Source organism: Hordeum vulgare, chromosome 1H (genome assembly GCF_904849725.1).
Source record: "Hordeum vulgare subsp. vulgare chromosome 1H, MorexV3_pseudomolecules_assembly, whole genome shotgun sequence".
Lineage (NCBI taxonomy): Eukaryota > Viridiplantae > Streptophyta > Magnoliopsida > Poales > Poaceae > Hordeum > Hordeum vulgare.
The window spans coordinates 369,163,219-369,186,026 of NC_058518.1; the positions used below are offsets into that span (position 1 = coordinate 369,163,219).

General features: G+C 45.7%; 2 protein-coding genes across 2 annotated transcripts; one reads left to right on the top strand and one right to left on the bottom strand.

Annotated features, from left to right (window-relative positions):
* Nucleotides 1-3,750: 3,750 nt before the first annotated feature.
* Nucleotides 3,751-8,131, top strand: LOC123437802 (probable protein phosphatase 2C 72). Its single transcript, XM_045115734.1, has 5 exons — nt 3,751-4,189; nt 4,345-4,773; nt 5,233-5,600; nt 6,149-6,385; nt 7,519-8,131. The coding sequence occupies exons 2-5, from the start codon at nt 4,449-4,451 to the stop codon at nt 7,765-7,767; spliced, it is 1,179 nt and encodes a 392-aa protein (XP_044971669.1). The 5' UTR covers nt 3,751-4,189; nt 4,345-4,448; the 3' UTR covers nt 7,768-8,131.
* A 234-nt stretch (nt 8,132-8,365) lies between these two features.
* LOC123437786 (putative magnesium transporter MRS2-G) lies at nt 8,366-11,068 on the bottom strand. The gene is made up of 4 exons (XM_045115733.1): nt 10,556-11,068; nt 9,986-10,431; nt 9,237-9,521; nt 8,366-8,930 (listed from the first exon to the last, which is right to left on the bottom strand). Exons 1-4 carry the CDS (start codon nt 10,947-10,949, stop codon nt 8,646-8,648), a joined length of 1,410 nt encoding a protein of 469 aa, XP_044971668.1. The 5' UTR covers nt 10,950-11,068; the 3' UTR covers nt 8,366-8,645.
* Between the last annotated feature and the right edge of the window lie 11,740 nt (nt 11,069-22,808).

Here is a 22,808-nt window from a genome sequence, read left to right on the forward strand (position 1 = left end):
AACTTGCTCAAATCTCAAATAGCTTGGGTTGAGAGGAGGAGAGGGAGACGATCTATCTTTTGATTGGAACAACTCTCAAAGGGGCTCACAAATGCTCTTGGGATCTAAGATTTGGTGTGAGCAAATGTGTGTGAGGTAGAAGTGTGTTCTTCTGAGGATAAGGCTGTGTTGGACTACCCTCTCACGAAGTGGGAGGGGGGTATTTATAGCGGGGAGAGAAAAACAGCCGTTGGGGACACTTTAAGTCACACAGGGTCCGGACGTCCGACAGTTTCCGGAAGTCCGGGCGTCCGCGAGGGGTCGGACGTCCGACAGGGGTTGGTCATCCGAGAGCTGTAGATATGTCTGGAAACACTGTGAGTTGAACAGGCACCGGACGTACGGAGAAGGCCGGAAATCCGAGTTATTCGACTCAACTTCTTCTGGTGCAAGGTTCTGGATTTCTAAAGGGGTAGGACGTCCGGAGGGAGCCGGAAATCCGAGTTATAGAGCTCACGTTCTTCTGGTGCAGGGCTCCGGATTTCCGAAGCCTGTCGGTTGTCCGACCCTTGACCGGCCCTCGGACGTCCGGAGGGAGACGGAAGTCCGAGTTATATGGCTCAAGTTTCTCTGGTGCATAGTTCCGGAATTCCGAAGCTGGTCGGATATCCGGGCCTCGGACGTCCGGAGGGAGCCGGAAGTCCGAGTTATATGGCTCTGATTTCTGTGGTATAGGATTCCGGATTTCCGAAGCAGTCGGTCGTCCGGCCCTCGGACGTCCGGAGGAAGCCAGATGTCCGAGGTACTGGTTCTGTTTTCAGATAACAGCAGAGCAGTGGAGATGTGGTGTGAGCAAGTTCATCGCAAAACCTGTGATCCCCTCTTAATAGTGCGGGATCCCTAAAGACTCAAGAATCATAAAAGAGGTACTGATGATCCATACTTGAGTGTATACTTTTATTCGCTGATCATCACTCCGCACCACTAACGTCAAAGGAACTGATACCTTTGAGTTAGCCCTTTCACTTGAGCTTGATGTTGTTGTTCCTTCTTGGCTCAAGTTGAAAGCAAGACATGATGAAGTCTTCAAGCAGCTCTCCCATACACAATGTGGAAAGTGTAGCTTATGTATTCATCTTCATTTGTCCACCATGTGAACATCCACAAGAATCAAGCATGTAGTGCTCAGGAATGCTTATCTTGATCTTGTCCTTGTTAGCACATGAGCTTGTCCTTATCAACACATGATCATTAACGATAGTTTCAGTGATATATTCGTGTTGATCCACTTGAACTTGCACACCACAATGTTGATGACGATCACCACTTGACGTCTTCCTTCATGGGTTGTATGAGATCTTCCTTTTGACGCAAGCCCATGGAAGCACACCTAACCCCCACATAGGACTCTCACAAAGACCATGGGTTAGTACACAAACACGTAATGGACAATGCTTACCATACCATGGGATCACTTGATCCCTCTCGGTACGTCTTATACGCTTTGTGTGTTGATCATCTTGATTTACTCTTTGTCTGAGATCTTGATCAACCTAGTGTCTCTATGACCATTCTTTGGATAATACCTTGAATACCATCTTGGTCATCATATAAACTCCTTGAACCCAACAGATGGACTTCAAGAAGTGCCTATGGACAAAACCTATAAATATAACTTAAGGCAACCATTAGTCCATAGGAATTGTCATCAATTACCAAAACCACATATGGAGATATATGCTCTAACACTTCAACACTCTTACTTATCAAAAGGACTACGATTTTTCCTCTATACTGATGGGGAATCAATCATCGATGGTCCATGTAGAATATCTCAGTGAAGTAGGTAGGGTATCTAGGTCATACCATGTGGTGGAAAAGTTGGCCGCTGAACTAGAGGTCGACATGGCTCAAAATGATAAAGTTGTTGATGATGTCATACTTAGTGGAGACATGATATCAATTGGCATGACTGATGTAGATTTGATCTGAGATGTTGTTGATGAAGTCGGCGAATATGATGTTGATGGAGATTCATATGTCGTTGATGCAGATGATGACGATCTCGATGAAGATAATGCTGGTGTTGTAGATGTGCTTTGGCAATGCGAGAACCCCACAACGGTGCAATTATCAAGGGTGTTAGGCAAATTACCTGTCATTAGGACGATAGTTGCATGTTGATGTGTTTGGTAATAGAATGCAACCTCGGTTCTCGGACAAACACATATTTAATCCATGTCCGAGCCTTCATGAGGGGGTAACATCATACTCGTGCTTATGCAATATTGTCTCAAGAGGACATCATAATGGAGGAACATAGTGTGCTTTTCAACGGGGTTGAATGCTAATTCGTCGAGTACATTGCTGAACAATCGAGATGTGTGTCTGGTCGGATCTATTTAAAGGCAGTCTAGAGATTCGAAAGATGTCGAATGTGTCTCCCCTTTGTCTTGACATCGAGTACCTTTATACTCCTTGTGTCAGCCGCCTTGATCTTCTTGCACCGTATGACGTGGACTTTTCAGATTTGGTAGATGTATGACTTCATTTGGGAGAACGAGTGGTGACACGTCCAGTGTCTACGTATGGGCCCAACACCACCATGACTCAAAATACATCAAACACCATAAAAATTATGGCAAAATCACTTCCTTCTTTGCATGGTATCACGTGTCTCATTTATATAATAAGGATCATAATAAAACACTCACATGACAAAATTGAAAAGACAACAAAGCGACAACCTTTGCACAAAGGAACACCAACCAAGAAAGAAAAATACTATCAAGACCGAAGAATCGTCTCAACTTGACACCAAGGTCCGTGACCTGCCTCTAGCTCCACCATAGCAGCCACCAAAGAAAAAATGACGAATCACCTCCTCACCCGAGTTCGACGCGGCTGCATCGCTGATATGCAACTTTACGGATCTCCAAAGTGGCTCACGAAAGGTGAAACCATTACCATTAAACGAATTAGACCGGGGCAACACCCCATCAAACTCTTGATGTGGCACCCCTGCACAACTAAGACACCGGAGGAGGAAAACATACATGCGATCCACGAACAACGAACACATAACATGATCCACCATCTTCTAGATGTCGTTGATGTAGACCATAATTTACATCCGCTCCTGGACTACCTCTCAAATTTCGCACCGACGCTCGAACAAATGTCGTCGCAACGGCGGAGCCGGAGGACACAAGTCCACCACGAGGATGCCGTCGCCACCGCCGCGCCATCCTTACTTGAACATACTCGTTTTCAAATTCATCCCCAACCATAGGACCAATGACCTCATGAGTGAAGTATCCAAAGAATCTTTATTCAGCGTCGTCGAAGGTGAGACGATAAACAACCTAAAAACCTAGACTACGAGAAACTAAAAACGATCCACATGCGTGGATGCAGCGACCCTCCCCCCGACGATCGAGGTCACCGGCGGAGGGGAGCCGCCAGAGGACGGCGTTGGAAGATTGACCTCTCGTGACGGTGGCTAGGGTTTCAGCCGTCAAGGAACGAGAGAAAAATGATACACGTAGACTCCTATTCGTCTCTTAAGAGGTGTCTATATGAATAGAGTGTAGGTATGTACGGCTTGTAAAGGTAATTGTCAGTGTGTATACATGATTTGTACCTGCTTCTTTTTTAATTCAAACAAAAGCCTTTTACTTCATGTGTAAGAAAAGGCATCCAGAGAAAACATGGGAGAGATTAATGGAAGCATTCCACGAAATAGTCACCACCCCGGAATGAAATTAGGTCCTATCGCCTTTGCAATTGCCTTGCTGGCCCCGACCCCCCCCTCTCTCTCTCTGTCCTTGGGTTGCCTTGTTCGTCTTCTCTCTTGCTTGCTAGTCCTCTCTCTCTCTCTCTCTCTCTTCCTCTTTGCTGTGGAGCGGAGAAGATAGAGAGATTCCCTGATCTGCTCGTCGATCGAGCCTGCCTGCAAATTTTGGCAGCGCGAGAAGAGAAACGGGAAAAAGGAGAGCCGAAAAGCACATCTTATTTTAGTCTCCCCGCCTCAGCTTCGCGGTTGCTTCTTCTGGATCCCGTAGAGGAGCCCACCTGTTCCACCAAAACCCAATCCTCCGCTTGCTCGAGATCGATTGGTTCCCAGATCCAAGCCCGAGCCCCCCTCGCCTAGAGATCGCAGGAAATCTGGGCGCGCGGCTCTGTGGGAAGCTAGCCATCCAAGAAAAAGGTGAGTTGTTCTTTTCTTGTTTGGCCCCTCGTCTTCCAATGCGAGCAGGGTGTGGTCGTTCTTGTCGATCTCTCCGCCTTCGATCGCGCAGCGTCTGCCCTGGATTGATCGGGCTCTTGATCTTGGTGTCTGTATTTGGTTGGCTTCGATGGCAGATTTGGCGAGCCGAAGGAAAAAGGGGGGAGGATATCGGGAGAGGAGGCGAATAGACATGGCTTTCGTGAGGCAGCGGGCGGTGGGGAGGTGGCGGAGATGAGGGATGCTATCGTCTGCGATGGATTACCTGAGATCTTGCTGGGGTCCCACGTCGTCGCCGGACGGGCGCCCCCGCAAGGGAGTGGATGTTGCAGGCCGGCAGGACGGGCTCCTGTGGTACAAGGACGCCGGGCAGCTCGTCGCCGGCGAGTTCTCGATGGCCGTGGTCCAGGCCAATAACCTGCTGGAGGACCACAGTCAGGTGGAATCCGGGTCGCTGAGCACCACCGATCCCGACCTGCAGGGCTCCTTCGTCGGCGTCTATGATGGCCATGGTGGACCGGAGACGGCACGCTACATCAATGACCACATGTTCAACCATCTGAAGGGTAATACCTCAACTGTTGCTGCGGCACTCCTGTCATAGAATTTACATCAAATGTCAGCCTAGCTATGATGCTATACGATCCATAGTTGTTTTGTTTCCCATTGCTATGACCTGCAAGTGTGTCTGCGAGCGATGCTGATTGTTCTCAGCCAAGTTTTTATTTTTTATTTTTTGCCATGGAAGTAGATATTTATTGGATGCCTGCATTGCATGTGGCATGGTTGTACTTGTAGTACTACATAAAACAAATAACCGCAATTTAAATGTTGTCTTGTTTAGAGCAGTCGCCTAGTTTACACTATATTCGGTCCTTGGTTGATTTATTTTATTACTCCAAATAGGATGGAAGCACATTTATTGTTGACTGTAGAGTGAATAAATGATAGTGTCGTATTATGATATGTTTGAACTACATGTCAATCTCCGTTACTTCCCTTGCATGATGAACTTCCTTTTTCAGGATATGCATCTGAGCAAAAGTGCATGTCAGTGGATGTGATTCGGAAGGCTTTCCGAGCGACTGAGGAGGGATTTCTCTCTCTAGTCAGTAATCAATGGTCGATGAGGCCTCAATTAGCGGCGGTAGGCTCTTGCTGTCTAGTTGGTGTCATTTGTGCTGGAACTCTCTATGTTGCAAATGTTGGGGACTCCCGTGCCATTCTGGGGAGACTTGTCAAGGGAACTGGAGAGGTTGTGGCAATGCAGCTCTCAGCAGAACATAATGCATCCTTCGAGGAGGTTAGGCGAGAGATGCAGGCAATGCATCCTGATGATCCCCATATTGTGGTCCTAAAGCACAATGTTTGGCGTGTGAAGGGTATTATTCAGGTAACTGTTCAGAGTTCAGAAATTGCAACTGGCATGTGATCCAGTAGCTTTGTTTTATACAGTCTTTGGACATTAGGCTTAACTTTCCATTGTAACCATAATTGCACTTTAAATATTGTGTCCCGTTGCTTTTGTTAGAATTGTTGCTGCATGTTTTCACATTAGGTAGATTCTCAGTTATCAGCTATATTTAGGTGTTCCGTTGGCTATTTATTTTCCCGTGTATACAATCTGCAATAATGCAACAGTACGAGTCTTGCTATTGGCATCATCCAAGACAAATACCATATTTAGCTGTTGAATGCATTTCCCTTAATGTTGATCCCGCAAATAAATTATTATGTATGCCTGTGTTCCTTAAAAAGATATCAGGTGTGCTAATCATGTACAATATCGTCATGTGCATAGCATTAAACAGATGTGCATTTCCCCTAGATGAATCACTTTAGTCTGCTGTTGTCTCTTGCATAAGTTACTTCTTAGTCCCTTCGCAAATGCAAGCAATTGCTTCTGCGGTCTATCTCACATGGTAGGATAATGTGTTGCAGATAACAAGGTCCATTGGAGATGTGTATCTGAAGAGACCAGAATTCAACAGAGAACCTTTGCATAGCAAGTTTCGGCTTCCAGAAACTTTCCGGAGACCCCTTCTTAGTTCTGAGCCAGCAATCACTGTACACCAAATACAGTTAACTGATCAGTTCATCATTTTTGCATCTGATGGACTCTGGGAGCATCTTAGTAATCAGAAAGCAGTTGAGCTAGTCCACAGTAGTCCCCGTAATGTATGTGTTCTTATCTTATGTTTAATTTGTGTTACTGGGTTCTTTGAAAGTTAAGTGCTAGTTCATGCATTCTTTGTCCAAACCACAAAGCATGTATTTCTGCTTTTGCAGTAATTTCATCGTCATTTGGTTTATTTTTCTGTTGAGGTAAGTGGACATTTTTCTTTCCTGAGAAATTAGGGAACATCAGATCTGAACATCTTTAGAACTTTCTAAGTTTTGTTAAGATGTAACAGTTCTGCAAGAATATAGTCTATATATTGTCATATTAGGGTGTATTAGATTGTTCACTGCCACGGTGTTTGCAATTGGCTTAAATGGCACCAAGTTCTCGATTTTGTAGCCATTCCTCAGTTGTAGGTGTTCTAGGCACTTAAATTTGTCTGTAGCAAAAAGTTATTCGTTTAGTTTCCAAAAGTTTGTGTTTATCTGCCGGTCCTGGACTAGGTCATGTCTAGCTAATGTGGTAGATTCTATTGTTGATTATGCATGTCTCCCTTTTCACATAACTTCATTGGAATCCCTAGTCTCTGAAATGCCTGGTTGGTAGGATATTGAGATTTTCGGTAGCTGTTTTCATCTTAAGAACCTCCTTGTTTTTTTTTCTTCCCGAGGGAACCATTTTAGGATCGCTCCAACATCTGCATTCTGCATTCAAGCATTGTGAATGAGCTACTCCCTCCGTTCACTATTATAAGATGTTCTAGGTTTTTTTTTCTGATTTGGATGTATATAGACGCAATTTATTGTGTTTGTCCATCCTGATTCGGATGTATATAGACGCATTTTACTGTGTTCGTTCACTCATTTCAGTCCGTATGCAGTCCGTATTGAAATATCAAAAACATCTTATATTTGTCAACGGATGGGTACTTTACAACTTATTTGTTTATATTAATCACACCTTCCTGAACTATTGCGATTGGCACCCCACAAACTCACCAATGTAGACGTGTTATTGAATCTCACTCCACATTTCAGTTTGCAGACAAACCTGTAGTAGAACCCAGCTTCATTATGCCTAAACAATCTTGTTCTCATATCCCACTAGAGTTTTGCGTTCCTTTATTTATTTCGTAGAACAGCATTTTTTTCTTATTTTGTTAACGTTATCGTAACTTTATATGTTTCAGGGGATTGCTCGAAAGCTGGTGAAGGCTGCAATGCAGGAAGCAGCAAAGAAGAGGGAGATGCGTTATTCAGATCTCAAGAAAATCGACCGTGGAGTGAGGCGCCACTTTCATGATGATATAACGGTCGTGGTGGTATTTTTTGATTCGAATGCCATAGCCATGGACGCCTGGAGCCGTCCCACAGTTTCTCTGCGAGGTGGCGGCGTTGCGCTCCCTGCAAATTCCCTTGCTCCATTCTCAGGTTCCTAGCCCTTTCACTGGAGTCAAGAAGACACGAAGACCAGAAAAGAAATGGAAAAGAAGAAGAGCAGCAGCCACGGTCAAGTGTAGCTTGTTTCCTGTGCGTCCTCGCAAGAAGAAGAAAAAACTTTTAGATTCAACCTGGTTACTAGTGTACTGATAGCGGCAAGGTATAAGATTAGATTATTCTTAGTGTACATTCTCCGGATCGTCTTGTGATAATAGTTCATCTCATCACCATTTCATTTTGTTTAGCCCCTCACAAAGTGCTGCCATCTCAAGGCTGGCTAATGTTGGACATGTGGCAGGTTGCTTTCTTGATGCTTAATCTGCTGAGCTCTCATCAACACGATCTACAACGTTATTCTATTGACACGTTGATGTCACATATGATCTTTGCACATACTGGAAGGCTTTTGTCACAGGGAACCTGATCCCATTTGTGATGGCGCATGCCTTGCGAAGCTTGCACCGAAGCCAAGCACCTCATTTTAGTTTCTTTACCAGCAAATCAAAAGGAACTTCTAAAGTTTTAATGAATGTGGAAAGTGTTACTGTGAGCATGATATAACTAAGATTTTGTGCCACCGATATTCTGGTGCCAGTCTACGAGAAAGCAGATCGATGAACCATATACACAACATCCATCTTCAGTACGACACAATTGTATGCTTTATGGAAATGAAAAAAACACAGCATATTGCTCACTCTCTTGACTATGCTACTCCAGAACATAAATACCCAAGAGTTTCTCCCTAACCCACCCCACGGTGCTCCTCTGTCCTTCAAGCCCTTGCTCCTTACCGGAGGCCATAAAAGCTAAGTGTTTGGCACCTTCAGAATGATGAGCTCTCTCACCATCTAATGACTTTGTCTTCACTGCAAGTTCAGGGACCGAGCAACTTCTTCCACCAGGCGTACCCTAACAAAATGACGGAGATCACAAAGCAGCCCGACGAGGTACCTCCCACAAATGGCCAAAAGAAGCTGCCATCTGCGATGTCGTAAAGATGGCATGGAATGTTCATCGCAAATGCCCCAACTATGAAGGTATTGATAGCTATGCCAAACGATGCGATGGTCAGCGTAAGCTGAAGCTGGATCAGTTCATTTCGCTGGTTGTCGAGTTGAATGTTGACGTAGTCTTCTGTGTCATCAATATACTCTCGGACCTGTTAAACTTTCAAAGGAGAAATCAATGCCCACATCAAGCTGAGTATGAAATAAGATCCAAAATAACTCAACCAAAATATGACAAAATATGCTCCTGATAATTCAGCATATGACAACATGCTCCTGAGCTCCGTGTTTGCAGAACGAAAGACAATTAATCTGTGCAATTAAACTCTCAGAAATGGAACAACTAAATTCCAAATGAACACTCAGCACCAAATAAGCACAATATCAAGGATTAAGACAAGCCACGGTATTAAATAGCTCAACAGAACAGTAACAAGTCTTATGTCGGAAGGACTAACCGATAAAATTCTGTTGCGAATTCCATCCAGCTGCATGAAGTAGGCCTCAAGCAACATCTCTAGGTCTTCCACATCGTTATCCAAATATATACTGGTAGCAATGCTCACACTACGTCGAAAACTGGAGTTCAGCCTTGGCAGACTTGCTCCTACAGGAACAATGCTATTGGAAGCAGCAGACGTCATTATAGCTTCAACCTGCTGATTCTGTGCTTGCTTCCTTGTAAGATAAAGATGTGCCATGTCTTCATTATCATCTAGAAGATGTTCTATCTCATCTCTGACCTAAGAAGAGCAGCATGTGGGTTATCATCAAGGTCTCAAAACTACAATAGAAGTTCCCAGAAGCAACACACTGTAAGTAATAAGATTGAGAAGCTTAATGGAGAATCGGAGAAAACGAAAAATATCTTCCTAATATAACCATTCAATCAGAATTAGAACTTAAATGTTCATCATTTATAGTAATCTAAAGCAAAAAAAAAACAAAAAAAACTATGAACCCCCTTGTTCTAAATATCTTTCTAATATAACAAATATAATCAGAGTTAGTAGAACTTAAAATGTTCATCATTTAGTATTCTAAAGCAGATAAATTGTAGCATTTGGTTCTTTGAGAACTTGCACTAGGACAGTTCTCAAATAGTTATTCATCCACGTGAACAGGGCTATGTAAGAACATACTTCTATTGGCCACTCAACTAAGTGATAAAGGTGAGAGGCGGCAGAGGTTCTCTAGTGAATGATACCTTCTGAACGCGGGCAAGCAAACGGGTCAGGTTACTCTTGAGGCTTCGCACACGCTCCAAGTTCTTAGTGCTGACATTCTTGGTGAGCTCGTCGAGTACAGGAATAGCATGCCTCTCAAGATGGGCCACGCTCGAGTCCAACGTCGAGCACACGGCCTCAAGCCCGACCTCCAGCACCTGGAACTCGAATGGCAACTCATGCTCTGCCCCGGTTGCCTCATTAAGACAGGGCACTTGATCCCCGGGGGAACCATCCTGCTTTCCCCCATTGCCATCACCGCCGTGCTCACCATTCCCACCAACCAGGCTCCTCAGAGGGAGATGCTGCCTCAATTGGTCGACGAAAGGGAGCACCTCCTGCATCAGAGGGTCCAATAGGAGGACCTCCTCTGCAGTAACGATCGCCCTGATGAATTCTAGGTTGATCACCATCGCCTTCTCTCTAGCTGCACAATCAATCATCCTAAATCAGTATGCAACGCTTGGGTCTGCCTGGTTTATGTAAGAGCAAAATCCGCGTCCCCTGCCTGATGGCGGTCGGTACTCGGTACTAATTTGGGGAGCGCTCACCGAGGATGCTGGAGGAGTGGGAGAAGACGGGGCCGAGGATGCGGAGGTCGCGCGGGGGCACGCCCGCGCGGCGGATGATGGAGGCCTTGTCGAGCTCCAGGATCTCAGAGGAGCCCCACCGGTCCAGCCGCATCCACAAGCGGGCGCCGGCCTTCTTCTTGCCGACCTTGCCGGACACGGCGGCCGGGGCGGCGCCACCGCCCCCGGGAGAGGGGGCAGGCGGAGACGGGGTGGCCTGCGGCGCCGGGGGCGGAGTGGTCGGGGAGGGGGGAGGCGGCGAGCTGGGCTTGGGCAGGGAAGGGAGGCGGCGCGCGGAGCGGGTGCGCTTGGTGGAGGACGAGGTGGAGGCGGCGGAGAAGAAGGGCAGCTTCCTGCCTCCGGATCGCCTCCCCATGGTGGCGGCGGCGAGGGGTGGTGGCTTTGATCGAGGTCGTTGGGTGGCGTGGTGCGGCACGGGAAGAGAGGGGCTGGCAGTTTGGGACGCGTGGTTCGCGTCCAATCAATCTCTCTGCTCCAGCTCCGGAGTGGGCTGGGCTGGAACTAGGAACCAAGAAGTGTGCGTGGGGAGTCGGGTCCGGCGCCAACCGTTAGTTTACCCGCCACGGAGCTGAGACGAGAGGTTCCCTGGTTCAGCCATTGATTGTCGCGTCATGATTCGTGCCTGAAATAACCTCAAAGCTGTTGTGTCATTTTATTTGTGGGTTATTTTGAGCCTGAACTCAAATGAGCCTGCCTGAGCAGTATTTTTTTTTGTGAGACATTGACAAAAAATTTAAGTGCTTACAAAATTTCATTATGAAAACACATATGTCGAACTCGCAGCAAAAAAAGTCGATGCTTCAAAACATTTCGAAGCATCGATTTTGTATTTTTTGCTGCGACTTTCACAAATGTCATTTTAAAGTGAAATTTTGCAGGCGCTTAACACATTCATTAAACAAAAAAAAATACGAAATTATTTTACTTAACTTTTTTCTTTTGAATTTACTGTTCATCTGAGCTCAAATGAAGCATACTTTCGGTTCAATATGAGTTTTGTTCCATAGTAACAGGGTTACAATGTAGATGCAAGATTTTCCTCTATGCACGAGAGAACTTGACGCAACCACACAACCGTGATGCATTCAATTCACATATACTTGGCTAAGCAATTTGCAACCCTATTTTGATCCTATGATTCTTTTAGAAATAAAAACCCTACCGGCCATTAAAAACTTAATCTTCAAAATTAGTTGTTCATAAGCATAGAGATCCAAGCTATTATTAGAAAGGATAGAAAGAACCATTTTTAAGTGTGATTGCACCATAATGTGCCTTTCACAATGCTGCACTACCGGTGCCGTATCCATCATTATTACATGTATATGCAGCAAAAATTACAAAGCCATCGCATCTTCTCAAAATCATTCCAACATCCGTCGGTCCATCATCTTTCGCGTACTCCCCATCAACGAAAGTGCGAACATGTTCGCTGGTGGTGCAGGCCAGCGAAGAGCAACTTTGGTCTTGCTCTATTTTTCTATAATCCATGACACTTGCATTGGCATGTTCATAGAATATCTTCTGCAAACACATATGGAATTAAAGTAACTCTGAAGAAATTCAGTCCACGCCCGTCGATGAGGGCGGCCAAGGTGGATGACGCAAAGCAATTATCATTTGATGTGTCCGAAGAAGAATGACTGGAGTTGAGGAGTGTGGCGACGAAGCAAAGATGTAGTATTTGTTTCGTTCTTCTTCTTTCTATTATTTGAGTCGTAGGACCACCATACTATTAAGAGGGGTATAGATTCTCGAAGCTTAGGTTTGTTGTGATGCTTAGCCGAAACCTATGAAAGACTGAGAGAATCTCTTTGTGCTTTGAATGGTTACTTGCCAGCAAGAGACATGGTTTTTCTTTGCTGCAAGAGATATCTTCCCGACCGAGGATTTATCTTTACTTACTTCGCAAGGAAAGTTTTTGTTGTGTTCAAAAATATGACCGTTGTAAACGTGTCGGTTGGACATTGGTTGGGCTTCGTGTCCTAAATGGTCATTTCAGTCACCCCGCACCAAATTGTCCGTTGGCTGCTTCGCTTGAGAATTCTGGGAAGATTGATTGAGCACCCCTCTCGAGAGTTTTGAGTTTAAAATCCACCCAAAGAAAATCAAGAGCCGAAACTTAGATGGTGATTGAACACCATAGTAGATCTGAGTTAGAGTTTTTGTATCTCTTACTCTTGAGAGTTGCACACTCTCTATACAGATAGGTGTTGCCTTGAGTGTCGAAGAGTAATTGTCTTCCCCAAGTAAAGTCTTCAACAACCAAGAGTAATTGTGGTTCGCGGAGAAGTTTGTGGAAGGTTGGAGATCACTGACAAGTATCTACGACAAGTGAATTCAACGAAAGTCTGATCAACTTTCGATTGGAAGAGAATAGGATGGAGAGAGGTTTGCGCCTATGTTCAATCACAAGCCCCTCCAACCAGACGTAGCTCTTTTGCAGAAAAGTGAAATGGCCTACCAAATCTTCTTCACCATCAAGCACCATTGTTTCATTCTATTACTGCTGCAGTTCCTTCAATGTTGTGTGCTTCGAGTGTTATCCATGATCATGTATCTGTTAGTTTATCCGTTCATAATCATTTCTGCTACGTGTGATTTCTCTCATTCCGTATTTTCCATTGTGTTAACATATGTTGTTATGTTCTCATTCTGAGATTGTCTCCGCATGTTGTTTATAATGATATCATTTGGTGCTTTTATTGTCATTACGGAAGCTTTGTCTCACTATACTACGAATATCATCATTTGTTTCATCGAAAGTTTTATTTAGATCTCAACATGTATTACCTTTCAATTTTACCCTGGGATTTATCTTCAGTAATCTATTTACTTGGCCTTTTCCGCTGTTGTGTTTGGTTTTGATTTGAAGTTTGAAAGAAATTTTGAATCTCCCGTTCACCTCCTATGGTCGATATACTCTCGGTCCTAACACATGTAACCAAGGCATTGAAAAACCCTTCATCTTCCATAACACAAATTGGACACGTCAGCGCATTGTCCATGATGACACATGACGCACCACCTTCCCTTGCGTCGTTGCTAGGGTGCCGATTGTCGCCTTCCACGTGATTTTTTATGGGACGTTGCACTTCCAAATTAACTTCCACATTGGATACTCACCCTCATGATTACTCATAGCTAGATGATATGTATGCTCTTAACAAAGGACACCCCACTACGTTCTGGCCGACATGCATTGAAATACCGACGATGTTGGCGGGAGGGTCGTATATTCAAGATTTGCACCCATCAGCCAAAAATAGCAATATGGGAGATTCAAGCTCCATGCACTATTACTGTCCAAAAAATCTGGAACTCGGTTCAAACGAAAATTTCCCTTAGGGGTAATGGGGCATAAAGATGGCCCTCGAGGGATCCAAGGATCCTACCAAGTCCTAATGTCCGTCCCGTCCCCAACCCTCTAGATAACCCCCTTTCTATAGAAGCTCTAGACCATATACCACACCTGGCCAAACTTCAGAAGAATTTCCAGCAAAAACAATGTCCAACAAACTACCATTAGGGTAGTATCTCACCTTCAAAAAACGAGCACATAAACTGTCATGGGTATCAATGAGATGCCATGCTTGTTTTGCAAGGAGGGCTCGGTTAAAAGACTGCATGTCTCGGAACCCAAGCCTCCTGTTGATTTTGGTAATTTCATCTTGTCCCAACTTAACCAAGACATCTTCTTCTTCCCCTTCTCTAGGCCTCACCAATGCGGTCGCATCATACGAGTTAAATCATTAGAAACCGAGATGGGCAACCGAAACGCACTGATGACCTAGGTCGCATTTCCTGGTGAAAGGACGTGGATGTCATCTAGAGGGGGGGGGTTTGAATAGGCGCTGTAAAATAGTTATGGTTTACGCTTGAACAAATGCAGAATAAAACTAACGTTTAATTTGTCAAGCACAAAACCTAAAACAACTAGGCTCACCTATGTGCACCAACAACTTATGCTAAGCAAGATAAATAACTAAGTGATAGCAGGATATATTACAAGAAACAATAAGGCTATCACAAAGTAAAGTGCATAAGTAAAGGGCTCGGGAAGAGATCACCGAGGCACGCATAGATGATGATGTATCCCAAAGTTCACACCCTTGCGAATGCTAATCTCCATTTGGAGCGGTGTGGAGGTACAATGCTCCCCAAGAAGCCACTAAGGTCACCGTAATCTCCTCACGCCCTCACACAATGCAAGATAGCCGTGATTCCACTAAGGGACCCTTGAGGGCGGTCACCAAACCCATACAAACAAGGTTGGGGAAATCTCCACAACTTAATTGGAGGCTCCCAACAACACCACATAGCTTCACCACAATGGAATATGGCTCCGAGGTAACCTCAAATGCCCGGGGCAATCTTCCACAACCTAATTGGAGATCCCGACGCTTGCCCGGAGCTTTACACCACAATGATTGAGCTCCGAGGCACCATCAAGCTTCTAGAACGCCAAAGCATCCATGAAGAACAATCTCTAGGTACCAAGCACCCAAGGGTAATAATGTGACATCCGTGGATTAAGCTACAATAACCCGTGTAATTAAGCTGCAGTAACCATCAGAATTAAGCTAATCCATTTTGCTAAACCATGCTTGATCACATTGGAGTCATAAGTCATTTGAATTCCCTAATGATTTTCAAAATGCATTTAAAAAGTGGATTAAATAGTTTTGCAAACCTGAAAACACAAATCATGTTTGGATTACAAATACTCCTCTCGTATTTATAAAATCATAACTAACATTTTATAAAGTATTTTGGTGCCTCTAAAATATTTTGGTGCCAAAACAATTAAATAATTACCTTTTGAATTATAAAAATTCCAAACAATTTATTTGCCCCCAATTAATTTTTTATGGAACTGTCTATTATCGCTTTTGTAATAGTGGATAAGTTCCCCAAATATTTACATATAACAAAAGAGTTAATATGGCAAAGCGATAGATTTTAATAAAAACACAAAGTTTTATTTAAAAAAATCATAATAAGGGGGGGGGGAGGGCCCATGTTCCCCCTTTCCCCGTGGGCCTTGGCCCATCCCCTCCCCTCTCCCACCTCGGCCTTGCCCCTTCACTGGCCCACTTCGCCCCCTTCCCCCTCCTATGCTCACAATGGAGGCATGGAGGTCGTTGATGGCTGCCACGGCCAAAGCCGTCGTCGTGGCGCCCATCAGGGGCGAATCCAGGTATTTGGCAAGGTTTGGCAGCTGCCATACCTAAAGTTTTGCTCAAATACTGGGTATTTGCAGTATACAGTTGAAAGTTTTATATTTGAGTTGTTCCGCTGTCGTTGGACATGGGTGCAGTTGAAGAAACGGAAATAATCGGACGGGAAAAGAAGCTGGCCTGGTAGGTGATTGTGCGTGATTACCGTGACGGGCGTGGTGAGTGCTGGATTGGTGGGCCTCATGCCTGATTTTCTTAAAGAAAAAGAGTTGAATTCCTGCTGGACATGGTCAATTGGGTAATTTATTTGTTTCCTCTGGCTGCACTGATTTCGTTACAGATTTAAATACGTCGAATTTTCGCCAAAGTGTGAGCCACTAGCAGCTCGAACTCAATTTCCTTTTTTTTTTCAAAGTTTCCTCATTCTTTCTTTTTTGCGAAGATTTCAAAGTTTCCTCATTCTTTCTTTTTCGCATTGCATAAATTTCTGATCAATTATCCATATAATATTCATTTAGTAAGGTATTTTGAGTGTCTACTTTCTAACTGTTACATTGTCAAATTATATTGTACTTATTGAACACAAAATAATAGTAATTTAATGGACCGATGCAATTTACTTTGTTTTCTTTTTTGTCAATCCGCCACACCTCAAATTTATTCCTGCCTTCGCCACTGGCGCCCATCCACCACCCGACGCCTCCCCATCCCTTTTATAACACCGGCAACCTTTCCCCCTCGCCGAACCCTAACCCTAGGCGCGCCCCATCCCCCTCTCCTTGCTTGCTCCCCCTTCCCCGCGTCCGTCTGAGTGCCGCCATGGCCAAGCCAAGGTGAGCTCACGGCCACCGCCCGCCTCACTCCTCTCCGTCGAGCCCAGAAGATCCGTGACATCCTCCTCGACCCCATGTTGCGCTGGATCGCGCCGAAGTTGTTCGCTAGCGGCGCCATCGACTGGTTCTTCTTCCTCGGTTGCCGTCGCCATTGTTTCGGTCCTACTCGCCCCCGGGCCCCTTGATCCCCCTGAGCACCTTGTTTACACCGTTTTGAGATCCCCTACCTCCCTGACCCTTTAGAGCTCCTGCTCGACCCTCGTAGCACCCGGTTCGATCTGTGTTGCTGCTGTTGCCGCTCGGGCATCATCACCGCCGTGGATGTCGACCACCTTAGCTAGCGCGCGTAGCCTAAATACATGCGCTCATTGAGCTGGTTCCATTCATGCACGCGGTCGTCCATTTGGTTGCCGGAATCGGTCACCGACGACCCGCCCGACCCCCGTGTAGGCCGTCGCCGGTGCGGGCTCTGTTAAGGCCGGTCGTGTCTAACAGACAGATGGGCCCTAGCTGCTAGGTGATTAGCTTAGGACTAATTAACTACTCCCTCTGTTCCTAAATATAAGTCTTTAAAGAGGTTTCATTAGTGGACTACATACAGATGTATATAGACATACTTTAGAGTGTAGATTCACTCATTTTGCTCCGTATGTAGACTCCTAGTGAAATATCTTAAAAGACTTATATTTAGGAACGGAGGGAGTATTAGCTTAGGCTAACAACCACTAACTATTGGACCCCACTACTACTAATTAGCCCTGGATTTAAAATAAACCCCCCTAATTAGTACGGAGACTTACTAGTGGGGCCTCTCCACTGTTCCAATGGATAAGCCCGGCCCAGTCAGCGTGCTGACTCACAAGTAGGCCCACCAGTCAGCCTCTGTTGACTAGGTGTTGGCTCACGTTAACATGACCCACCAGTGAACCACTCTTTGTGCGGACTGGGTAAAATTCTGGGTACCCCTAGCATTTTACTGTTTTGGATAATTCAAATTTAATATAAAAGATTTTTCACGATATTAATAAATCTTTGAAAATCATATAAAATAATCTATAACTCGGATGAAAATATTTTGTACACGAAAGTTGATCAGAAAAACGAGACGGACCAGGATACGCTGTCCGTTCGTCGATCACATGCCCCTAGCATAGCGAACATGAAAAATTTCCATCGCTTTCGCGTGTTCGGTAGTAGCTGATACGTCTCCAACGTATCTATAATTTTTGATTGTTCTATGCTATTATATTATCTATTTTGGATGTTTTATATGCATTAATATGTTATTTTATATTATTTTTGAGACTAACCTATTAATCGAGAGCCTAGTGCGAGTTTCTATTTTTTCCACGTTTTTTAGTATTGGAGATAAGGAATATTTAACGTAGTCAAAACGAAATAAAATTCCAGAATGGTTTTTCTTGGACCAGAATAAACCTGCCAGACTTGGAGTAGGGGACAGGACACCTGCCGGGAGGCGACAAGCCTGCAGGGCACGCCCTAGGGAGGGGGGCGCCCCCTCGCTTGTGGGCCCCCTACAGGTCTCCTAACCCTAATCCTTGGCCTATAGATTCCCAAATATTCCCCTACTACCGTAGAGAGCCACAAAAATACTTTTCCGTCGCGAGAGCCTTTGTTCCCGTGAGATCCAATCTGGGAGCCTTTTTCGATAATCTGTCAGAGAGGGAATTGATCACGGAGGACATCTACATCAACTCCATTGCCCATCCGATGATGCATGAGTAGTTCATCACAGACCTACGGATCCATAGCTACTAGCTAGATGGCTTCTTCTCCCTCTTTGTTCTTCAATACCATGTTCTTCATGATCTTCATGGAGATCTATCCGATGTAATACTCTTTTGCGGTGTGTTTGTCGAGATCCGATGAATTGTGGGTCTATGTTCAGATTATCTATGAATATTATTTGAGTCTTTTCTGAATTCTTATATGCATGACTTCATATCTTTGCAAGTCTCTTCGAAGTATTAGTTTGGTTTGTCCAACTAGATTGGTAATTCTTGCAATGGGAGAAGTACTTAGTTTTGGGTTCAATATTGCGGTGTCCTTACCCAGTGACAAAGTAGGGGTAGCAAGGCACGTATTGCATTGTTGCCATCGAGGATAAAAAGATGGGGTTTTCATCATATTTCTTGAGTTTATCCCTCTACATCATGTCATCTTACTTAATGCGTTACTCTATTATTCATGAACTTAATACTCTAGATGCATGCAGGAGTCAGTCGATGTGTGGAGTAATCTCTACTATTAAAGGGGGATCTGCCGTCGTGATGGTTCAACCACGACAGATCCCCTCGCTAACACTACCACCACTAGCAGTTCCATCGATTTTTTCCATCCCTCCATAAACCGGTCGATTAAATACAGAAAAAAACCCGTCCCTCTCTTCTCCCCCCTATCTCTCTGCCTCGCCCACGTCTCGCCTCTCCCGTATCGGCGGACCAGATTTCAAACCCGCGTCAGGTCGACGAGGGCCAGGTCTCCGCCGCCGCCGCTCCCCTCGATCCATCGGCCGCGCCTGATCACGCGGGATCCGCCCCGTGTCGGCGCGGTAGAGACCCACCATGGAGGCCATGGAGGAGCTGCCACAGCTCTCCGAGTCGATACACCAGACGGCTTCGCTCCTCGCCGACGACGGCCCCTCCGACGACTCCGCGCCCAGGCCCCCCTCCACCTTCCTCAACGTCGTCGTCCTCGGCAACGTCGTAAGTTTCGGGCGAAGCCCCCCGCGGCTCAGAACCGCCGCCTCGTGCCCCGATCTGATCCGTTCCGATCTGTTTGTGCAGGGTTCCGGAAGTCGGCCGTGCTGAACAGCCTCATCGGCCATCCCGTGCTGGTGAGATTTTTGTCTAGCACCTCAGCTCTCCTTCCATGTATCTCCCTTGGCGTTGTTTGTTAATCAGATTGGATTGGATTGGATTGGGTGGCGTTGTGTGCTGCAGCCGACGGGGGAGAACGGGGCGACCAGGGCGCCGATCATGGTGGACCTGCAGAGGGAACGGGGCCTCAACACCAAGTCTATCGTGCTGCAGATTGATAGCAAGTCGCAGCAGGTGTCCGCAAGTCAGTAGGATCTCACAGCCTTGTTTCGCATGATCACCAACTTCGGTTCGACCTGGTGCTGATTATTTTTCATGTGCAGCTGCTCTGCGGCATTCTCTGCAGGATAGGCTCAGCAAGAGTGTGTTTGGGAGGGGCCGCTCAGATGAGATATCTCTCAAGCTGCGAACCAACACATGTTTGGCCATCAATTTAACAATTCCAGTGAAACCTACGTATCCTTCAATTAGTAATGTACATAGCAGTATAGAGTATATACTTGTATAGAGGAAAACCACTCGATCTCTCATTGTACATTTGCTTGTTATGTTTTCAGCTCCCGCCCTAAAAGTGATTGATTTACGTGGGTTAGACTAGCGAGCTGTGGATGATTCAATGGTAATCATTTAATTATGGATACTTTACTTGTCAATTAGTTCTGATATAATGCTAATGCTGAGATATTAGAATAGCTTACAGTAGCCAACCATGACCACTTCTCAAAATATATCTCTACTATTAAAGGAGGATATGCCGTCCGTCGTGATGGTTCGACCACCTCTAATTCTAGCGATCCCGTTGCCGCACCACCTCTTTCGATTCCCCTCCCGCTCCCCCTTCTCGTTTCCTCGTTAAATATTACTAGAAAATAGAAAAGAAAGGCGAAAGAGATGCATCCCACAGATCACGATCCCGATCCCCTCCATCTCGTGATGCCCATGATCTCCCCTCTCTTCTTCCCACCCGGCCAGGTAGGGAACCAGTTTCATGATCCGCCGCCGGTCATGCTCGCTCGGGGGGAGGGAAGCCGCCGGCGGCCATGCTTGCGCGGGGGGAGGGAGGCCGCCGCCGGTCGTGCTCGCGCGGGGGGATGGAGGCCGCCGACGGCCATGCTCGCACGGGGGGAGGGAGGCCGCCTCCATCTGGACGCTGCCGGCCGTGCTCGCGGGGGAGGATGGAGGTCGTCTCCATCTGGCCGTCGTCGGACGCATCCATGCGGAGGAGCTATCACCATCGCCTGTTGTTTCCCCGCGCCGGACAAGATCGGCCATGTCCACTTCGAGTCCATCTCAGGAGAAGATGCTCCCCTGCCTTGACCCCCTGCGGTCGTGATTCATCTGCTCCATAACTTTTGTTGATTCAGTAGCCACGAGAGATCAGGGTACAAGTAGCTATAGGGCATATTCAGTATCATCAAACTTTTGTTGTTAGCCATACCAAGCAGCGGGCGGCCGACCGACGGTCGGGGGAACCGGAGGAGCTTGTCTCGGCGGCGCTGGCCCGCACGTCCCCGCGAGACACCTATCGCGCGACCGCCGTCTCCCCGGCCTTATGCGCCGTGGCCGACTTTGACGATGTCTGGGAGGGCTTCCTGTCCCCCGACGGCTTCCTGCCGCTCGCCAACGGTGAGCCACCGAGCCCCGCCCCGCCCTCGTCCAAGAAGGAGCTCTTCCTCCGCCTCTCCGCCAGCCCCGTGCTGCTCGATGACAGGCTCGTGGTACGCTGATCTGCTATGCTGATGACCGCTACGTCTGCTTTGCTCGTGACGAGGACAAGTGGGTCATATATGGCTTTGAGACCGTCGAGGTATGCGACTTGTGACTCCTGGGTGTTGATCAAGGCTCTGTCTTCTTTATTGTTGCCATTTTATGCTTAATTTGCTGATTTGTTGGTGTGAACTTCCTCCATGCAGAGAGAAGGTACTTGGGAGCATTTGCTAGAACGTTTCAAGGACTGCAAGCTCGAGCTTGAAGTTATATTTTTCGAGGTGATCAAGTAGACTGTTGTATAGCTTTGCAGAATGCAAACCTCTGTCAGACGATTAGAGCCAAATCTGGACCCAGTTTTTTTATTTCATTGCCACCATTTTGATGTTGTTTGGATTGGTCACTCTGACATGGAATACAGATAAATTCTTGAGGGATGGTATAAATTGTTCCGTGTGTTCTTAACTCGAAAGAAGGATTTTATGATGTTTGTCTTTAGATTGGAAGTTGGAGCTGATGGATGATGCATGTCTTGACTTGTAATGGAACCACACCATTTTCTTTAAAGCCATAATGTTGACAATGGGTAAGCTGAGAGAAGTGACAACATTTTGATGCATCACCATCAGGGATCCGATGTAGGTTGTTCTTTTGTGTGGCTTTCTCTGAGTTTTCTTTGTTGAAATTGGGCTCTAGGCTCTTTAAACTCGCTTTCGTTGTCTGTTTATGACCCTTTGGCCTTTGTTTGTATCTGGCATCATCTTGACCTTTTCTCTCTAATACAAGATGATGCTCATTCAGATGCGTTTTTGAGAAGAAAAAAGAAGTTTCGTTTTTGAAAATGCGACCCTTTTCACCGTGCAACCTGCAATAGTGTAGTAACTCGTAGCATCGTCATGTGATTCTTCAGTTTGTTGATTTAACACCTCCTTTTTACTAATTCTTCTCTGAATCCAGGAACCTACAGGATTGCATATTTGTTGCTAAATAATTATCGCTCATAGTGTCAAATTTGGTTTATATGTTCAATTCGTGCATATCATTTTTGGTTCCCTGTTCTACTGTCTCATTGTCCTACTTCTCTTATGTTTGATTGTGGATAATTAGAGAGGAGAGACTGCTGCACGATAGTTTTATTATCATACTTTTTCACATAGGCATGTTTGCTGCTACCTCTTGAGCTTGCGTTGGTTTTTAACATTGAAGAGGAAAGGGTGATGCAACACAGTAGCAGTAAGGATTTCCCTCAGTTTGAGAACCAAGGTATCAATCCAGAAGGAGTATCAAGCCAAGTTCCTAAAGTACGTGCGCAAAAACAGCAAACTTGCACCCAACGCTACAAAGGGGTTGTCAATCCCTTCACGATTGATTGCAAGGTGAGATCTGAAGGCGGAAAGTGCAACAAAGTAAAAGTGTGGAGCTCAAAATATAATGTGAAGTAGACCCGGGGGCCATAGTGTTCACTAGAGGCTTCTCTCATGATAGCAAATATTACGGTGGGTGAACGAATTACTGTCGAGCAATTGATAGAACCACGCAAAGTCATGACGATATCTAAGGCAATGATCATACATATAGGCATCACGTCCGAGACAAGTAGACCGATACTTTCTGCATCTACTACTATTACTCCACACATCGACCGCTATCCAGC